Source organism: Eubalaena glacialis, chromosome 20 (assembly GCF_028564815.1).
Source record: "Eubalaena glacialis isolate mEubGla1 chromosome 20, mEubGla1.1.hap2.+ XY, whole genome shotgun sequence".
Lineage (NCBI taxonomy): Eukaryota > Metazoa > Chordata > Mammalia > Artiodactyla > Balaenidae > Eubalaena > Eubalaena glacialis.
The window spans coordinates 5,316,819-5,336,312 of NC_083735.1; the positions used below are offsets into that span (position 1 = coordinate 5,316,819).

At 40.5% G+C, this 19,494-nt stretch overlaps 1 protein-coding gene across 2 annotated transcripts in view; it reads left to right on the plus strand.

Annotated features, from left to right (window-relative positions):
• Positions 1-1,447: 1,447 nt before the first annotated feature.
• The window catches only part of VEGFC (vascular endothelial growth factor C), a 106,398-nt gene continuing 88,351 nt past the window's right edge, over positions 1,448-19,494 (plus strand). Inside the window, exons 1-2 of one of the 2 annotated variants that reach the window (XM_061177259.1) lie at positions 1,922-2,012; positions 2,406-2,576. Coding sequence is in view for 1 of the 2 variants with exons in the window: in XM_061177258.1 (XP_061033241.1) it covers positions 1,857-2,012 (156 nt within the window). In the remaining variant the exon portion in view is untranslated. Of the gene's footprint in view, positions 2,013-2,405; positions 2,577-19,494 lie in introns of both variants that reach the window. The other variant, XM_061177258.1, reaches the window with a different exon arrangement.

A 19,494-nucleotide genomic window follows, 5' to 3' on the forward strand; every position in this document is an offset into this window, starting at 1 on the left:
ACTACTACCCTGACAGCGTCAGCACCCTCAAACACCCCAACCAGCTACGATGATGGACTCGCTCTGAGAGGACAGCACCTGACGAAGAGAAGCAACGAAGCTCAAAGCTTGGGCACAGCAAACCAACTTCACAGATGTAGGGTAACGTGGACGTGACTAAACAGTAGTACACACGAAACATTTTTGAGGAATTCAGTTGATTTTCAATGTAGTGTGAGTCAACGCTGATTTGGCTGCCAGAAAATAAACTCCATCCAAGGCGGCATCAGCTCATGTATGATGTCTGGACAAGGAAGGCCCTTTCTGCAGGCTTGCTGGAACCCTTTCAGTCCTGGGTCCCGTTCTGGGGCGTGCACTCTGTGAAGAACGTGGAGAACTAGATCGTGGTGGATGAGGGAGCTTGGAGCTGTCTTTAAAAAGGGGCGGGCGGGGAGGAACACGAGCGTAGGGAGAACACGACAGGTGCTTTCAAAGTATGTGAAGAACTCACATAAGGATGTTAGATTCGCTTTACGGTGTAAAGTCCAGAAGGCAGAGCAACGGGCAGATGGGAGGAAGCACTTCTCAGCGATGCTGACCGTCAAACGGGCAATGGACCGCCGCGCAGAGCGGGGGCTCCCGTCCGGGGCGGAACCGAGGCTTCAAGTAAACCGGAGGGAGGGGAGTTTCAGAACCTGCAGAGCGTTGCCTCAGCTGGGAAAGCCTCCTCTCCACCCCGGGCAACCGGCCCCGGGGTGCCTCGCCAACCAGGAGATGCTGTCGCCTTCCGCATTTGTCGCTTCCGACGACAGCGTGCTTAACACGTGTCTCTCCGTCACTCCCTTTCTCACTGAAAGCCACGCCGCGCCGAAGCGTCTCGGTGAGGAGCCAATTGCTCCTTCCGCATCTGCCCGAGTCGAGTCTGCGCTCTCGGGCCTTCCCCCCGCGGCCTGCCCTCATTCGGCTGCCCCGGGCCCCGCGTGGCCCAACGGGCGGGGGTTCCGCCCGGGGCTGGCTTTCTCTCGCCCCTTGTCGAGTGCGGGGCTCCTTCCACCCCTCGAGCGGGGCGCCCAGGGCCGGGCTGCCGGGACTCGGACCGGAGCCCCCGGCGGCCGAGGACAAAGGGCGGGCTCGCTCCTCCCGAGCCACCTCCCGGCGCGGGGCCAGCGCCCCCGAGCCGCCCGCGCCGCCCGCGCCGCCCGCGCCCCGGGCCGCGCTCCGCGAGCGGGCGGGGGGAGGGGCGGGGGGAGGGGCGCCGGGCGGCGCGGCCCGCAGCGCGGGGAGCCGCTTCCGAGGAAAGGGCGAGGGGAGGGCGGCCGGGCTCGGCACGCTCCCTCCCTCGGCCGCTTTCTCTCACATAAGCGCAGGCAGAGGGCGCGTCAGCCATGCCCTGCCCCTGCGCCCGCCGCCGCGCAGCCCCGCGCCCCGCGCTCCCCGGCCTCGCCGCCGCCTCCGCCGCCCGGCCGCCCGGCTCGCCCCGCCGCGGGGAAGCGAGGGCGGGGGCACGCGGGCTCCGGGGGCGCCGCAGGGCCCGAGCCTCGCGGGGTGTCTCGGCTCTGCCCCCCTCGCTCCCCGAGGCGCGCGCCGAGCCGCCGAGCGGGGCGCCGTCCTCCCGCGCCCTCGCCTCGCCTCGCCTCGCCTGGCGGGCCGCGGCCTTGGGCGCTCGGATGTCCGGTTTCCTGTGAGGCTCTGCCCTGACCCCGTCGCCTCGCGGGCGCCGGCCGGGAGAGCGGCTCGCAGCGTCGGGAGCGCCGAGCCCGGACCCGCTCCCGCCGCCGCGGCTCCGCGGGGTCCCCGGGCGGCCCTCGCGGACAGGGCCGAGCCGCGAGGCAGCCTCGCCGGGGCGCCCGGCCCCGCGCGCTCGCGGCCCGTCCACCATGCACTTGCTGGGCTTCTTCTCTCTGGCGTGTTCCCTGTTCGCCGCCGCGCTGCTCCCGGGTCCGCGCCGGGCGCCCGCCGCCGCCGCCGCCGCCGCCGCCTTCGAGTCGGGACTCGGCTTCTCGGACGCGGAGCCGGACGCGGGCGAGGCCAAGGTGGGTGCGCGCCCGCGCGCTGCGGGGTCGGGCCGCGGGGGCTTCGGGTCGCTGAGGACCCGGGACGTGCGCAGAGGGCGGGCTCGTGCTTCACCTTGTGTGCCTGGGCTCCACGGTTACCGCGCTGAGGGTAGGGTTTCTGGGAGGAAGGTTTTCCTAGAAAATAGGACAGCAAGTTAGGCGAGCGAAGGGCCCGGAAGGTGGCCGGTGACAGCGCTCGTGCAGCCGCCGGAGGGCGGCCCCCGCCGGTGCGCCGAGCGCGCCTGGACCCTGGCGCGGGGAGAGCCCGAGTGCAAGCCGTCGGGAGGGCTCTGCTCGTCCCTGGCAGGCTAGCGGGACTCCAGCGGCTCCCGGGCTTGGGTGAGCAGCCCTCCGGGGCTTGCTTTCCTGCAGAATTCCTCCGATGTGGCATTTAGGAACCGGGCTTGAGGGCCTCGGACTGCAGATTCACTCGGAGCAGTTGGTCGAGCTGGAGGTGCAGCAGGATCTCCGATCACCATCAGGCATGGCTTTTCAACTTAGTAAACGCTGCGTTTCTGAAATTCGGTCGTCAAGTACTGAAAAGTAAGGTGGATTTCCTTGCTGGTTTTTTAAATGCGATGTTTAACTCTTTGCCTAAAAAATGTTGCCAGGAGACTGTTGAGACACTCGGATTTTCAAGTGTCGTATCGTATTGGTGCCCGCTTCTCCCTTGACCTTCTGAAAGAGTATCTATTTACCTTAAAAGTTCAGAACTGACCTAAGGATGGAGAGTATGCTTAGAAGAGTTCTTAAGTTCCTGGAGCAGTTTTATCTTCCACAGAAGACGGGAAGTCTCGGTTCACACACTGGCAGTACCCCTGGCTGGAACTAGATTGCAGCACTTTATTTCACCTGATGGCAAGTGAAGGGCCCGGGGTGTGCCACTGCCACCCTTGAGTTGACTTTATTGATTAGCATCTATCGAATGTGTACAAATTAAATTGCCTTCCCGGTTTTATTTTGAAATACGCTGTAAGATTGAGAAGACTGAGTTTCGAAAAATCAACATACCTTTGTGTTTAAGTTTTGGGAAAAAAAATTGAAATATTGGAATTTGTCGTTCAGTGGGATCAAGGGGGGAAGAAAAAAAACTGGAGTAGAAACATATACATGAAAGTGCAGAAAAGAGCGCTCTATGTGCATTGTGAAATACTTTTCAACGCAGATATTTACATTGATGTAATTATTGCCCTGAGAAAGTCTTCCTGGCCTCAAATGCCACAAAAATGTAACCTTAGACCCACTAACACTTCCTGTAATTTAAATGCCTTGGATTTCATGGTATCGATTCACTTTCTGTTTCCTCAAACGATTTATTCAAAGTATGACTTAGGAAGGCAACTCCTCCCTGTTGCCTATGTTAACTCACTTCGGTTTACGGCAAGAAAGCGTGAAATAGGAGGTGAAAGGACCAGCCTGTCCTGATAAGCCTAGAGCCTGTGTGAGAGTCGCTGCCTGCTGGGTGGATCCTGAATGGATGGATGGGCCCGTGTGTGCCTGTGTTTACGTCTGTATGCGGCTGGAGGATAAAAGTTAATGTGTTTTTAGTTTCCAAAATTGTCTTCACTGGTGATGTAATGGGAGTTTCCCTTTGCCATGAGAATCTTTGTGCATTCTTGTTGGCTTTTCATATTTGACCGTCTCTTATATATTCTGTATGGTGAGTATGGGTTGATAACTCTGTATGCGGTATGGACGCTTTTCCACGTGACGGCACCTCGTTCTAAGGCTCTGAGTTCCACAGACCACAAGGCGGAGTGTTACTCCCGCACCGAAGTGTCCCCCAGTGGTTGAGTAGCAGCCTGAGAGGGCGTGTCATTAATGCCTCCGGCGAGCTGCTGTGTCCTTGCCGTGAAAATGCCAAGACACGTGGTCCAAAGACTCCATGTCTCTCCCTAGTGGACAAGACTAGTCACTCATTTGGACGTAAGCCCTGGACGGGAGCTGATTGTTATTTTCTGTGCTTTACATAAACCCCAAGAAGAGATTTCAGAAGGTGAATAGAAGATGCTAGATATACATAATCCCCCATAAATGCAGATTTTTGGTAATTTACACTTCAGAAGTGTTTTTTAATATTAAAATAAAATAGAAAACAGCTCACAGGCTGTGAACCAAGGTTAGCCGTCCCATTCTTCACCTCATCCCCAAAGCCATACAGAAAATTGGAGATAAAATCACAAATGGAAGCCAGATCTCCTTGTTTCTAGACCTATATTTACTGTTATTAGGCTCCTCTTTCTAATTATTCATGGTTGTAGACTTACTAAAAACTTCTAAAGTGTTTTTCCCAAGGATGTTAGTACAAGCAAGTCAACATCAGAAAAGTAAGGCAAGCAAAGTATTGCCTAATTATATAATTAAAATTAACTACACATGATGGGGATAAAAGAGGAAATATTTAAAATTATCATCAAACTAAAGAAACCTGCAAAACCTCGAAAAAGCACTAGATTACTAACTACAATCGTTTGCCAACGTGAGATTAGATAGAGTTTGTTTTTTTTTTCCTTACCTGAGAACAACCAGTTCACTATGGTTGGTTGGAGTTGAGTGTGGTTTTAAGAGAAAGGTTGGTTTATGATTAACAAAAGGAGGAATTACTTCATTACTTCATATCATGAAATATGCTTCTATTCCAAAAGGTGGGTTGGACTGGGAGTTTAAATACCTAGATCCTTACAGGTTGTTAGAGTAATAAATGCAAGGAGAGCATATCTTACATTGCAAATGCCTTTGTTAATAAAGATTGAACTCAACAAAAGAAAGCTTAAAGATTTACAATCCTGTGTCAATTAAGTGAATAATCAAAAAGATCAAATATTATTGCATAGACAAATGTAACTTATCTAATTTTCTGTATTACATAAATAACTTTATCCCTACGTTTATAATTTAAATGCAAAAAAAAATGATTAGCTTAGTATTAACACTAGTTGCTTTAATGAGAATAGCTGTTTTCAATTAACATAGTAAAAGTACATATGGTTTACGGTGACTATCACAAAAAAAACTTCCTAATGATGGCAACTATTTTGTAACATGCCTTATTTTCTTTCTCATCATTTATAATTCTGCACACTTTGGTATTTGTTTTTTTTTTTATTTACTGTTTCAAATTAATCAGTGGCAGTGTTTCTCAAAATATCATCTTTGTGCTAACTGCATCTGAACTCCCTACAGGTCTTTAATTTTTTTTTTTTTCCTTACCTGAGAACAGCCAGTCTCTGGACTTGGGTCTAGGAACATCCATTTTTAACTGGCATCCTAAGTCATTCTCACACACAGTGACAGTCTTACACTCAGTATCTCTGGTGTGTAACAATGACTAATTTCATTGGTTTTATCATATTCATTACATAGTTTTTGAGATTGCAGGGTAATCTGTTAGGCATGGGGCATCTTAAAAGACATAAGCCATTCTCCTCTCTTCAAGGAGCTTGCAACTCAGGTAGGAAAAGTAAAGCCTGAAGCACAAAAGTACTGTGAGTTATTGGAGGAAGAGTACCAAAGCAATGTCTGTGTCCTCAAGTTTCGGCAAGAGAGTCATCCATGTGGCCTGGTTGGTCTGGGTGCCTTGACTTAGGGCAGAACTTGAGCTGTAACTTGGATAGGAATTTCCAGCAGATGACTACATCAAACACAGGCATCCCTTTCAGGTCTTGGATGGAGTGAGAAAGTGAGAGGGCAAGTAGAAGTGTTTGACGGCAGCTGAGGGGTTATATAGAGTAACAGCGAAGACTCTTAAATAAGAATAAGCTTTCAAGGTGGATGGACATCACAATGTATATGGCCTGAATCAGTTTAAGGAATTGGAATGCTGGGAGTCTTGCTGTGAGTCTTGGAGGGTTATTCATGATTTAAGCACCTGAAAGACATAGGTAGTAAGAAGGCTATTGGAAATCATTTACGGGATTGATTAGAGGTCAGAAGGACTTTTGCTGGGGGCCTGATCTAGTTGAGAGACAGCAGTAATAGTCTAGAAGGGAAGTGACAAATAGAGCAGAGTGGGGACAGTGGAGACGGAAGAAAGAGATGTTACACAGGAAGAACCCATAGGTCTGGTGACTGATTAATATGAAAAGTAAGGGAGTGGGAGAAATTAACCTTGGCATCAGTATTTTAACCATAGGAAAATGTTGGTCCTACTTGTAGGACTACAGCACTTCAGAGAAGAGAAGAGACTGGTTTTCATTGATGTATGCTGGAAGCTAAAGGCATTATTCCATAAGTCACCTAAGATTTTACTAGACTTAAGACTCTTTGGAGAAGTAAAATAAGCTTTACAAATTTACATCCCATAAAAGGAAAATAACTGTCCAGCATCAATAGGACTTAAACTTTAAAGAACTATTTGAGCTCTTGACAAGTATTATTACAATCCCTAAAGGAAAATTAACAGTTGCATATCCTATTACCCTGCATTAGAAATGAGAAGGTAAATTTTATTCAAGTAAAATAGGCCATAAATGTGGCTGTAATTTTTAATCATTTACTTGCAGCCTGCTCTGTGCTTCTTGTTGCTTCATGATATTTCTCTGATGTACTTCAGATACCCGTACTTTTTCACAGTAACCAACCATCAATCTTTAGAAAGGAAGTTCATTATTAGGGATATGTGAAATGTTTGTGAAAGTGGAAACCTTTGAACCCTCTTCCTCTCTTTACCTCACTCTGCATCAATTCATGTTAGAGGCTCCGAGTCTGACATAATTAGGTTATATCTGTAATGTCCTGAGTATCTATAAGTTAATTTCATTTTGTTTTTCACTACATCTCCCGGAGATGGATGTTATTATATTTAATTAAAGATGACGAATCTAAGACTCAAATGACTCAACCAGGGGCAAGAATAGAGCTGTTTTCTTTTTGAAAAACTTTTGCAGCATGTATTTTAGAAAAGCGTGGTAATGGGTTTGAGCCTTTGGGCTTTGCTAAACACCCACTTCCTCCTGTAAGTTGTAGCAGCGTGCAAGGGGGCAGAGAGAAGTATTGCTGTACAGCGAGGGCCCCCTCATTACTTTTATTTAGGCCACGTTCCCCACAGTGGAACAATCTGAGAGAAACTTGGACTTTCTTCCAGGGTTCACCACGTGGTGCCCTCTGATTAAAGATAGATCACAACTGGCTTAAGCCATAGCACTGTTGTAAGAATGGCTGCAGAACTAGAGGCCTAACAAGAATTCCTGATGATAATTGAACAGTGTTTCTAAGTTGCACTAATATAACTTCAGTGAAACATTGTGATCTTACTATGTCAAGTGACCTCTCGGGATTAATTGGATTTGGAAAGAACAGACTTCAGTTGCAGAGGCATGATACTTCCTCCAACTTCTAAACATTACATTGTTCCCCCTTTCACCTGTTACATCATTCCTGGCGGATAAGAGCATTCTTTAAGTACTACACAGGCCTACTTTTTGTTGCAAAACACATATTTGTCACTTCAGATTTGTACAAGTTGTGAACTAAGGTATCATTAAGTTTTCACATTAGAAATATCAGTGTAGCAGAGAACTTTAAACAATAAGAGGTAATAGTTCATTTGATTTATAATGTAACGCTAAAATTTATTGTAAATATTTTAGATTTGTCAGTGTAATTGTTTCTTCTGAAATTTACTCCGGCAGATTATTCAGGTGCTTCCAATTCTCAATTGATTTACTTTTTTTTCAGAGTTCCTAGTTTAACTGTTGGAGAGAGAAGAAGTTGTGTTGATTTAATTTGCTTTATTGGGCATCCATCATAGAATCAAATAGGCACCTTAAATTAAAATACCTTTTGACGGTGGATTCTTACCCTTTCCTGGTACTGATAGCACCCTAGTAGCTTTCAGATGTTAGAAGGGATTCCTGATGATGCCTTTTCTGCAATTCTGAAACCCCAAAGCTCATTTTCGTAAATTATTTGGTGCTATAACCTTGATCTGATCTGACATAAAGCTATTTATAGTCTTTATTTATCCTCTAAGTTTGAATATATCTAAACTTCATTGAAAAAATAGTAATGTATTTATGAGATGCTGCCATAGACCTTGCTGGGGGTTGGGGGAGAATTAAAATGTATATGTACTGGGTTTCTTGGAAATTCTGGGATCTGAAGTTCATGCAATCCCCAGGGTTTATGGTAAGGGATTGGATTGGAGAGCTGCTCTTTTCCAAAGGGCTTCCTTCCTCAGTCACCTGTTGCCTCAGTGACAGCCTGGAAGGGAAATGGAAGGACTCAAGAAGGAGGCCCTGTGGACACCCCTACCTCCATTTTACCCATTAGAACCACGTTTATGTACTTTTCACTCCAAATTCTCATATTTAAATCTACTTCAATTCAGGGGCATTTTAATTAATTCTCACTAGTGGCAGCTTCAGTTCTAAGCAGGAAATTACAATGCAGTGAGTGATACAAAAAATGTAGAGTGAGTGATTCCTGTCTATAACAGGAATCAAGAAACTTACTCATTAAAAATACCAGAAATGAGTTAAACTATAAACGCAGACAGTATAAGGGATTTTGTAAGAGTCTCCTGCTTTACCAGAAGTCGTTGGCTAGGCTTCTGGGGGATGCCTGGGCAGTCATGGGAAAGGTGGGGTGATGTTGAGTCAGCTGTGAAAAGCGGGTAGATGCTGGTTACGGAAAGGAGGGAGGGAGGGGTATTTCGGATATTGAAGTGTGAGAGCAGAGTACAGAGGCTAGTAATGCCACTGCGGTCAGGGGGTGTTCGGGCAACTGGGAGCAGACCCCTTTGTCTGAAGAGCCCAGAGCTTCGAGGGAAACAGAAGGGAATATTGTAGAAAGTGTAAGAAACCAAAGAGCGGGACCCATGTTTGAGAATGGGTTGAAAGCAGCAGGAGCCACTGAAGATTCTTCAATGAAATGTTGGAAGTGGTGTTTTTAGGAACTTAACCTGGCATCACTGAGCAGAAATGTCTAGAAAAGTGGCTAGAAGCTGGTCAGCAGCTTCCCAGAAGCCATTTTCAACTGCAGGCTTCCTTGAGGTGTCTGGCAGTGACTGCTCTCCTCACTTCGTTGGCCACCCATACACGTTATTTGAACTCCTCTATATGCTCCGGATTTCTGATGATGATAGTGGTGACCGCTTAACTTATGTAAGCACCCATCACCATCCTATCCAGAAACATTTATAAAATATACTAATAAGAGTCATCGTTGCTCTTCTGGCTCGAATTCCAAACAGAGCAAGCAATGTAAACAGTGGTCATGCTTAGATACACACACACACACACACATCTACCTCTTCATGGTTCTTCAAGCTGCCATCAATGGCTTATGTGTTCTTTCTTGCCGAGCTAAATGTTTTAGACAATCTATTGAAAGAATATAAAAAAATCATGATATATGAGACTAGATTTTCCATCGTTCATACACTTATTCCTAAATCAGCTGGCAATTAAAAAAAAAAAAAAAAAGAAACAGAGAGAGATAACCCTGAAGTGTCCTAGCAATTCCTTCACTTCAAATCTGCTTACAAGTATTCCTATTAATGGTAAGACCAAAAAGGGGGGAGAAATGAGCTATCAAGTAAATGACACAATTACTTTGTAGTTTCTGTTATAAAATTTTTTTAATGTGGCAGAAAATTTACTCAAACTCAAAAGACAACTATTATAAAATGGACGTAATGAAAGAGGGAATATTCAGATGCACAGCCTTGTGTAAATAACAATGCTTCAGAGTTTAAAAGTCAGACTTCTCAACAAGGTTAGCTTCAACATTGTCCTGGTTTGGACAGGTCGGGAGGAGATGAATATTTTAGAGGAAATCAGAAAGATGTGGTTTACCATTTCTATACTTGTAAAGATTTTAATTAGCCATTTATTTTGTAATTTGTTTCACCTTAAAACTTGGTCCCCAGAGTACCATTTTCACCACCTTTTATGCAATAGTAATGCATGCATTATAAGTGGTGAAGGCTAGAAATATATATGTGTGTGTGTGTGTTTGAAATCTCCTTTAGAACTATGGTATATAGTAAGCATTCTGTACATTTTTTGTTAAGTAGATAGGTTTCATCATCAGAAAAATACCATAGACATAAGTACTATGTCCTAGGCATGTGAAGTAACAGTGATATTCTTCAGAGTGATTCTTCAGCCCCTTCCCACCTAATTTATTATATGTGGTTTTTTTTTTATTATTGTAAGCTTACCAGCAGTTGTCCTGATTTCTACAGTACGGAAACAGGATGTAATGTTGATGTTTGATTTTGAGACAGTTGGGGGAAATCCAAAGTGTTTGATCATTCAGTGTAGGGAAGGCTATGTATTGTAGATCTGCTTATGATATGCTTCCACCTCTCCTGTGTGCCAGGGTTTGTGTCTGTCCCTGAGGATGACAGCTCTGGCCTTAGACCACCAAATCAAGGAATAGGGCATGACAGTCATGCCCTAAACTGCATACTTAAGTCACTGGGTAAAAAGGACTTCGGTACACAGGGCATTATAATGCCATGTAATTTCACATGAACTCGTCCTGAATACTTTCAAAGCTTAAATGCTTTCAAGTTTAAATCTCTATTAAAGAAACAGACTATTGCTACTTTCATGTGTAAACATCTCGTCTTTATATTATTAATTGTCATGGGAGAGATATAAATATGTATTCTGCATTACAGTGAAATCATCCCAGAATAGCTAAAAGATGAAAAATATACTTTCACCAAATAAAATGTAATGAAAATGTAATGGTGGAAGGTTATATGAAGAGTTAAACTTGTGTAAATTTGTTCAGAAAGTGTGATTGCCCTGCCTCTTTGGGGTGCTTTTCTGGAATGGCAACCAATAAAGTGTCCGGTCTGTGCTGTCACTGAGATGAATCTTAGAGCAAATACTTTCCATCTCCAAGTCTAAGTCTGGGTTCCTTGAGTTCCCTCATTTGCTCACAAGAGTTGATTTTATTTGCTGGTTCTATCTGCCAGTTTGCCAGGCAGTCAGGAAACACTATGAATTTCTTGGTGCTGAACAATTGATGGTGATGAGGGCGTGTGAGCAGATGGGAAGAGGAAACTCAGAATAAGTGGTGGATACAGCTCCCAGCTCTTCAAGAGCTAAGAACATGTTTTTACTCAGTAACATCTTGAAAGTATTCACTTCCTTATGATTCCAATACAGATGTTAGTTGGAGTATTTTAGGAACTTTTGATCAGATACCATATTTCTAAACAGAGGAAGCTTTGCTGACTGAATCTGGAAGGAAGGACTGAACACTAAATAGATACTCAGCTAATATGTAAATGATTAAAGAATTAGATAATACATTATCTATATAAGTCTAGACACATTATCCCTACATACATGCAGTACTGGTATGATCTATTTTTAAAGTAATTTTTGTTTCTTGGTTTAAGGATGCTTTATATTTAAATGCTGATATATTTCTCCAGTTATATTATTCAATTTTAAAGTTTAATCTAATTTTCTTCACAGTAATTTTTCATTCTCATTCTAATTTATTTTTCTAATAAAAGTGCTATGCTTATTTTGGGGGGTCAGAAACAGAATTAAAATAACATTGCTTATTTAATATTCTTTTATATGGAGAGGAAATGTTCATAAAATTAATAATATTTTTGCTTCCAGCTTGCTTAAATACTTGAAATGGGTGGAAAATTTCTAAAAAAAAAAAAAAAAAAAAAAGAGCAGACTTTGCTATTGTGGTTGTTTGGGAAGATTCTCCTATATATGAGTTGGTGCCACTTGGAGACAGGCAACGCTTACTCCCTCCTGGGAACTGACTGGGAAGACGGGACGCAGATGCTTATCACCTCCTCAGCCAGCTGGTGTTCAAAGGTTTAATACCTTTTTCGGAAATGGCAAAAATAATTACCTTTCTTAAAAAGAAGTGTTGGTGATGGCCCTATAACCTATCCTCAAGAAAATAGTACATTTTTTCTTTTCCTTGTTTATGCTTAAGTGGAGTCTTTTCTTCCCGCTAATATCAAACCACCCACCCAAGTCCAAACAAAGAATGGATACATTTGGCAAATTACATTAGACTGAAATCTTAAGGAAAATAGTCTTGATTTTCTTTTAATTGGAGTGACCACACAGCTGCTGTGAATTCTATGATTAAATTCCTATAATCTGTAAAAGAGCTTGTTATTTCCTCTCACTCAAAGTTCCTTGGAAATAGTTAATACCGAATACCAGCATGAAGCTGTTTTAAAACCACTATGGGTTACTTTACTACAGTAGCATTGCCCACATGGAATATTTTTAATTCCTTCTTTTTCGTTTCTGTCTGTTGTGTGTATTTCGTTACTTTATCCTTTTGAAAGTCTTCTTCCAAGTTTATGTTTTGAAAAATGGAACACTTTTTTAGATTCATGTTTGCATACGGGTCCTGACATTTATGACTTCCCTAAAAAACAAACAAATTCTTTTGTCTTAGAGCCAAAATTTTAGTTTTGGGATGATAGTGATTCATTGTTTGTTCCCTTTGAATACTAGGTCTTTTCATTTTGATGTCCATCCATGCCAAATTAGAATTTTATCAAGGCCAAAATTATTCATGAGTCATAACCATTACACTTAAAGTTGGGTAATTTGAAGCTGCTTTATACACACAGATTAAGCAAATAATTATAAATTTTAGTGCAAATGATTTTTTTCCCCTGAACGTTGGTAGCAGCGAGGCCTGCTCAGTTGGAGACTTATTCTGTTTTACTTTAGGAAAACACACCCTTGTGTCACAGCTACACGAGCATAGCATATGGTCAGGCTCCCTGTGTTCGCATTTGAGGATTCAACCCAACCAGTTGCTTGGATACGGGAGGGCTGACTGTTCTATGCCATTTATAGATTAAGGGACTTGAGCATCCATGGATTTTGGTATTTGTGGAGATCCTGGAACCAAGGGATGACTGTATGTAGTTATATTACTGTCGTATAGGATACCATGGTGCATAACTTAATGAATTAAAGATGGAAATGTTTAAAATCGGTGTTACCATTTTGTGTCATGCTTACTTGACAGTGCAGGCTCTTCTGCAATCTTAAACTGGGGACAGAGTCACACTAAGGACCCTCAAGCTTCCTTTAGCAGAAAACACCTGAGATTCAAATTTTGCCTTCATGTGCCAATTTTTTAAATTAAAGTTGCCCTTAATGTTGATTTTCAATTTGACACGTCTGCAGTGTGTCTACAGTGGTAAGAGGGAGGAGAGCACACGTGCCTGATTTGTTCCACTTATTAGCTCTAATCCTCTTAGGGCTGGACATGGGTTTCCTCCACCCAGGACTGACTTAGGCTAATATAAATTTGACTTTCTGTTCAAAATTGGAATGGTAACTCATAAACTAGGAGATGTGCTAACATTAAATCTGTGATATTCAGATGAACTATATGCTAAGCCATATGCACTCTGTGTGACACATAAGTATTAAATACTTGCTTAGAGAATGGATTATGAGTTTTAAAAGCTAGCTATATAAAATGTCAACCGGTCAAGTGCCATTAGTCTGAATGTTAAGAGTTCCAGTTAAATATACATATGTTTAAAACCTTTTAATTTTTAATAAACTATCACTAAGACATCATAAGTATGGATTTCAGTATGTGTTTCTGTGAGTTTCATTGGGACCTAATGGTACATAAATCCCTGAAGGTGCATGTTTTTACCAGTTCATTGGAACATTACAGTCTATCCATATTTAGGTTCAGTCTTTTTCAGAACAGTTTCTATTTTGCTAAGCCTAAACTATTATCACTTTTGTTTATTAAATCCATTTTTTAAACTAGGTGCTTTGCTTTTCCACCGATGTGAGCTGTCCTGTCCTATGTGCAGTAGGAAAAATGTACAGTAATTCTAGCATCATGGTCTCCCTTGAAGGTTAAAAAGACTCCTGATTTAGAAATTAAGATTTCACTCCAAAGCAAAGTATCCCACTTGATGACATGCCCCAGGGTGCTGATAGATATGGCAACACTATTAAAAACCAAAATATCAGACACATGTTACATACCCTTCTGTATAAATTGCACATTCTTTTCTTTCCCTTTATTACATGTTTTTACTCATACATAATACTTTGCAGGTAAATATTTTTAAACACACTGTAAACAACTGTTGCTCATTACAAAATATATATGCCCACTACTGACGGGAGTTATTCATTGTTTATATCACCTTGTGGCACAAAATACAAATGTCATGTTACAAAGAATGTTAACATTTATAGTGAGATTAGATTTTCTTAAATTTAAATTTGAACTTAAAGTCTTTTGGAAAATCAGATTCTACAATCTCTGTTATCATTTCACCTCAGTACATCTTCCCACTATTTTGATGCATAAATGATGCTTTTATATTATGGTGGCTTCAATTTTAGTGTAACATTAGCTGGTTTATGGCTTGATAAATTTAGTGCATACACTGCATCCATAAATATAGTATATATATATAGTATGTGCATTTAGTTTGAAGAACCAGAATTTTTTCCAAACTCTCATCAGTTTTGTTTGTTTGTTTTATTTTTTGTTTTTTGTTTTTGGTGGTGAGGAAGGAAGTCAGTGTTTGACAACATGTAAAATTTATAATAATTTTGTCAAACTGATTCATTGCTACAATTTGTAATCAGAAAATTTGGGGGGATCTGTCTAGAGTTTATGAGGGGAAAGAATATTTGAAAATGAGGCACTCTCAGGAAATTGAGAAAGTAAGTTCCTGGGCATGTAGAGCAGAGGGTGTTTTGGATCATAGCACATGTTTTGCAGCAGGGAGTTGAAGCATAGTTAAAATACATCTGGGTTACGTTTAGTTATTGAAACTTCTATTCAATGAGATTGGTAATTAAGAGATGAACATAGTTTATAATAGCCCTTATAAGTCTTTAGTTGTTCAACAAAATAACTTGCTCTCAAGGCCAGATGATTTAATCAAAATTATTTAATTAGGTAATTCCTATTTAATCAAAATTTGATTATAATAGATGTTGTAGTACTAAATAATTGGGGATTGCGGGCTCTTGTTGGAGAAAGAATACGTTTTTTTCTTTTATTTAGGGCACCTTAAGGAACAATTTTCCCTCCAGTAGCATTCTTTTGTAGAAGAGGGTCCTATTATTTGCTTTTTTCCTGAATATGTTATTTCTTTACTTTTGGCATTGTCTTTCTTGCTTCCAATTATGATTGTGAGCAAATAGCAATAGAAATTCTTGGTAACTTCCAGCATGATTTAGTCATCAAAGCTCACCAGCAAATGCATGTACCATGAGAAAGCTGAGCTGGCCACAGCTAGACCACCAACATGTGAAGTCATATCGTCTTCTGTTCCCCAGTTGTCATTTTGTTCTTATTCATGAATTATTCTGATTAAAGTTCAATATTTTGCTGATTATAATTGTGGGCAAAATGATAATCTATTTCATTTTGAATTATAAATAGAAAAGACATCAGGTTCTTAGATCTGAAGAATTATTTAGACTTTGATTATAACTTAAAGCAGAGTGAGCTAAAGAACTAGATTTCTAGGCATATTTTGACTATAAAATAGATACCTCGCATATAGCAAGAGTAGCTTTTATATCTGTATCTGTCACTTTCTAAGATTTATTAATTTGTTCACCAAGCAGTTATTGCCTTCTGTGTGCCAGTGTTTAAGGTATTAAATAAAATCTGAGGAAAACAATTCTATAAAATTCCAAGATGTAAACTGTTTTATGTCTTTAAAAGTTTCACATATATATAATAGTGACTTGTTTTTCATAAATATAGACAGGAACTTAGACTTAAGCAAAAAGTGACAACTGGTTACCTAGGCCAATGAAAAAGCTATTACAACACCCAGACAGTGTTAAAATTCAATGAATTTAAAACATCTCCTGTGCGGTAATGCCAAATAATAAGTATCAAAGTATGAAATATTTTTAATGAAATTAACAATACTAACTGGGTTGTCGGTAATTAAACACATTAATTAAAGATACATAATCTAATAGCTATAAATAGTAATACCTTATGAAACTTCTATAACTTAACAATCCAAGTTCATTTTGATACGTAACAAAAAGATAAAGACAATATAATAAAACCAAAATAATAATAATAACCTAAAATAATAATAGTAATTGTTGGGTCATAGCATCATATTTTGCTTAATAAAAGATGGCGCTTTAGCTAGGGTTTGGTCCACACGGGGTCAGGATCAGGCAGGGATGATTCTTCTCTGTCTTTACATGTTTCCTTTCCCTTTTGCTGCAGCTCTTGGAAGGTTGGTCTGTTATGAGGTCTTGGCAACACCTATAAATATCACAGGGTGCAGAAGTACAGCTTTTTTCTCCTCTCAGACTTGATCATTTATGCCTAAGCCCTGCTGCTTCCTATTCATTTTCTTCGTGTAATTCAAACGTTTAATTGGAAATTTTAAATGTAGTTGGGACCAAACGGAGTTTGAGGTCTCCTGTATCCAGTTTAGAAAAGTTTATTTCCCAGCTTTCTTTGCAGCTAGCATGCCATAGGACAGTTCTGGCCAATGAAATCCAGAAGACAAAATCTAGTAAGGATTTAAGGGAAAACTTTTGTTTTTGTGATAAGGCACTGCCTTTCTTCATGTTTAGTTTTCTCCCCTGGAAATCAGAAATCCCTTATAATTAAAAAAAATTACTTTATGCTTATCAAAAGAACACTTCTAGACTAAGGTGGACTAAAATTTTTATAATTATTAATGTGAGCCCGTGGCTATGGAAGGACTTTATAAGTTTGTCCTATGTCCTTAATCTGTTGAGTTTAGAGTTAAAATAATTTGTATCTTTATATCTAATATTCTTTGCCTTGCTGATGAATTCTTTTTAAATGTTATGTTTATATTTTGTAAATACTTCAAGAAGCCTTGTTCAGTAACCACATTCCAAATAAAGTGTTCTATTAAGAAGGCTATACATTTTGTCCCTTCTCACTGTTGAAAGTGTTAATACTTTGGGAATGACCCCTGACCAACTCTAAGTGTTTGGGTAGTGGTAACTAGAGGGAATAGCGAGAGAGAGAGAGGATCCTCATAGGATTTAGAGAGAGAGAAAGTGGGATGAAATATCTCAGAACTGGCGAAAAAAAATGTGCAAACAAGAAAATATTTTTCTATCTTCATTCAGATTAATGAATAGTTAAACACCTGGATTATTTAAAAATTGTGTTTGATTCTAGGCTTTTACAAGCCTGAATTTGTCACCATAGCATCAAGATGGGAAATTAGGAAAGAATGCTAATTTAAATTTAAAACAGCTGGAAATATACATGGTGTAAACGACTATCTTCTCATCTATCAACAAGTGCTTACAGATGTCACATGAACTGTTTTAACTGCAATTATAAAACTCGATGGAATGTGTAGAGGTGATTCCAAAAATTTGATTGGCTAACGTTTAGAGTACTGGTTCTTAAGAAATACTCTGTCCAACACAAATTTTAAATATATGCAGCCCCTTTAGTACTAATGAAGAGTTTCAGGTTAACATTTGGGGAAAAAATTCACCATCAAATAATAAATAACGGATATATAACCTCAGTTCAAGCTATTTTTTTATAATAATAGTTTATTTTTAAACACAAGTTTCTTTTAGTTAGATAAATTTTTTTCAGCTGTAAGATTTTGGAGCTATAGTAATCTGGAATGATTAAAGATTTTATACTTGACAAGTGTTCTCCCTGGGGGTTACTCGCTTCCCCTTGGAGCTGTGGAATTATTATCCTCCACCCCGGGGTAAATGTCTTAAATTCCCTTCTGCCACGTTATTTCCCATCTAGTGGATTGTTAGAGTATCTGTGAGTGAGCCGTATTCCTACAGGACACTCCCAAGGCTCTTTGACCATATTGGTCATTAAAACCTGATCAATCTTGGTTCAGGCAGGTCTGAGGTTGGACCAGTTGATTTGTAGGATGTTCTTACCTGACAATATAGAGAATACAAATCAAGACATGTCATGTGCAGGAAGCAACATTAAGTAAAGCATGTGTTCTAATGTATTCCTTCAGACATTATCTGGACCATGAAGTGTATTTTTCCATACCACATTCATATAAGAAGATCAGGTTGATTTCTGGAATTGGTTATGTTTTTTCATTTTTGGATCCTTTCATATTTAAATCTTCAGTTTCATATTCTTCTGTTTTATTATACACGCTGTAGCCATTTACCTATGCAAAGTTAATTTTTTTTTTTTGCCACAAAAATGTTCCACAAACTCCGCACATGTAGACTACTGGGTATAACCAAATACAGTTGCTAAGTCACAAGCAGTCTTCTGAAATAAAAGATCTTTGATTTTGGCTTCTGAAGTTATTAACTACATATTACTTTCTATCATATTTAAAATCTAATGCTCATAGAGTTAATTTTCACAATTATTGCTGAGTTTGATAGTTCAAAATATCAACCAGAATTTTTTTCATTCTATTAATTATATGTTAAAATATATATTAAGTCATGCCATAACATAAATTATTCAAAAATTACAAGTAATGTCATGTCTTAAATCAACCATATATAATATGTATTACCAGTTTTATTTTTAAAGGCACTTGCCATTTATTCAGTATTCTAAAGAAATAAGGTTATCTTCATAAGTGAATTTTCTGGACTCCTGAAAGTTAGCAGTTTTAAGTATAAAAACTCAAATTTATTGCGTTGATTAAAGTATACTATACATAACTTCATCTTATTAATGACTCAGCTATAATGAAAACAAGAATTACTGCATTCCTCCATTGCCCTTCCTGCGACCATTATTTACCACGTCTGCTATGTGCAGTCACTTCTGCACTTTTTAAAAATTTGCGTCTATTCTTCTCTCTTTTGCCTCCTTTCCCCCAAGGCTTCTCCTATACTTCTGTTCTTTGATGCTTGGGAGGCGTTTTTGTTTTTTATAGCTATGACCCCACCATTAAAGAATTTCATTTCAGCCTCTGGTGATCTCACCAACTACTTCAAGAATATCATTTGAAATGGGATTTGGTTGTATGTAACAAGAATCTAACTGTAGTGGCTTAAGCAAATTTGAGTTTATTTTTCGTGCCAGTGGAGTTAAGGGCTGGTGCCATGTGAAGCTCTATTTGGCTATCAATGTCCCAGACTCTCCCACATATTCTCCCCCAAAGTTGCAACAAGACTAATTCCTCTACAGCATTATGTCTGATTTCAAGGAAGGAGGAATTAGGAGACAGGAATCTGGTGCCTTAACAGGAAAGCAAAAGCTTTCTTGAAATCTATAGTAGATTTGCACTTATTCTTATTGGACAGAACTGTCTTTTGGCCATCCCTAGCTGCAAGAGAAGCTGAGAAATAAAGCACAGGCAACTTCGGACAAGATTGGAACTTCCTTTGTATGGAAGAAAAGGAGAATGGATTTTGAGTAGCCTGTGTTTGGTTTGTAACATTGTATCAATATGATTTCTAATTTTGTTTTCTTTTTCCCACAGATTTCTCACTTTTTTCTCATGCTTGCAAACTTGGTG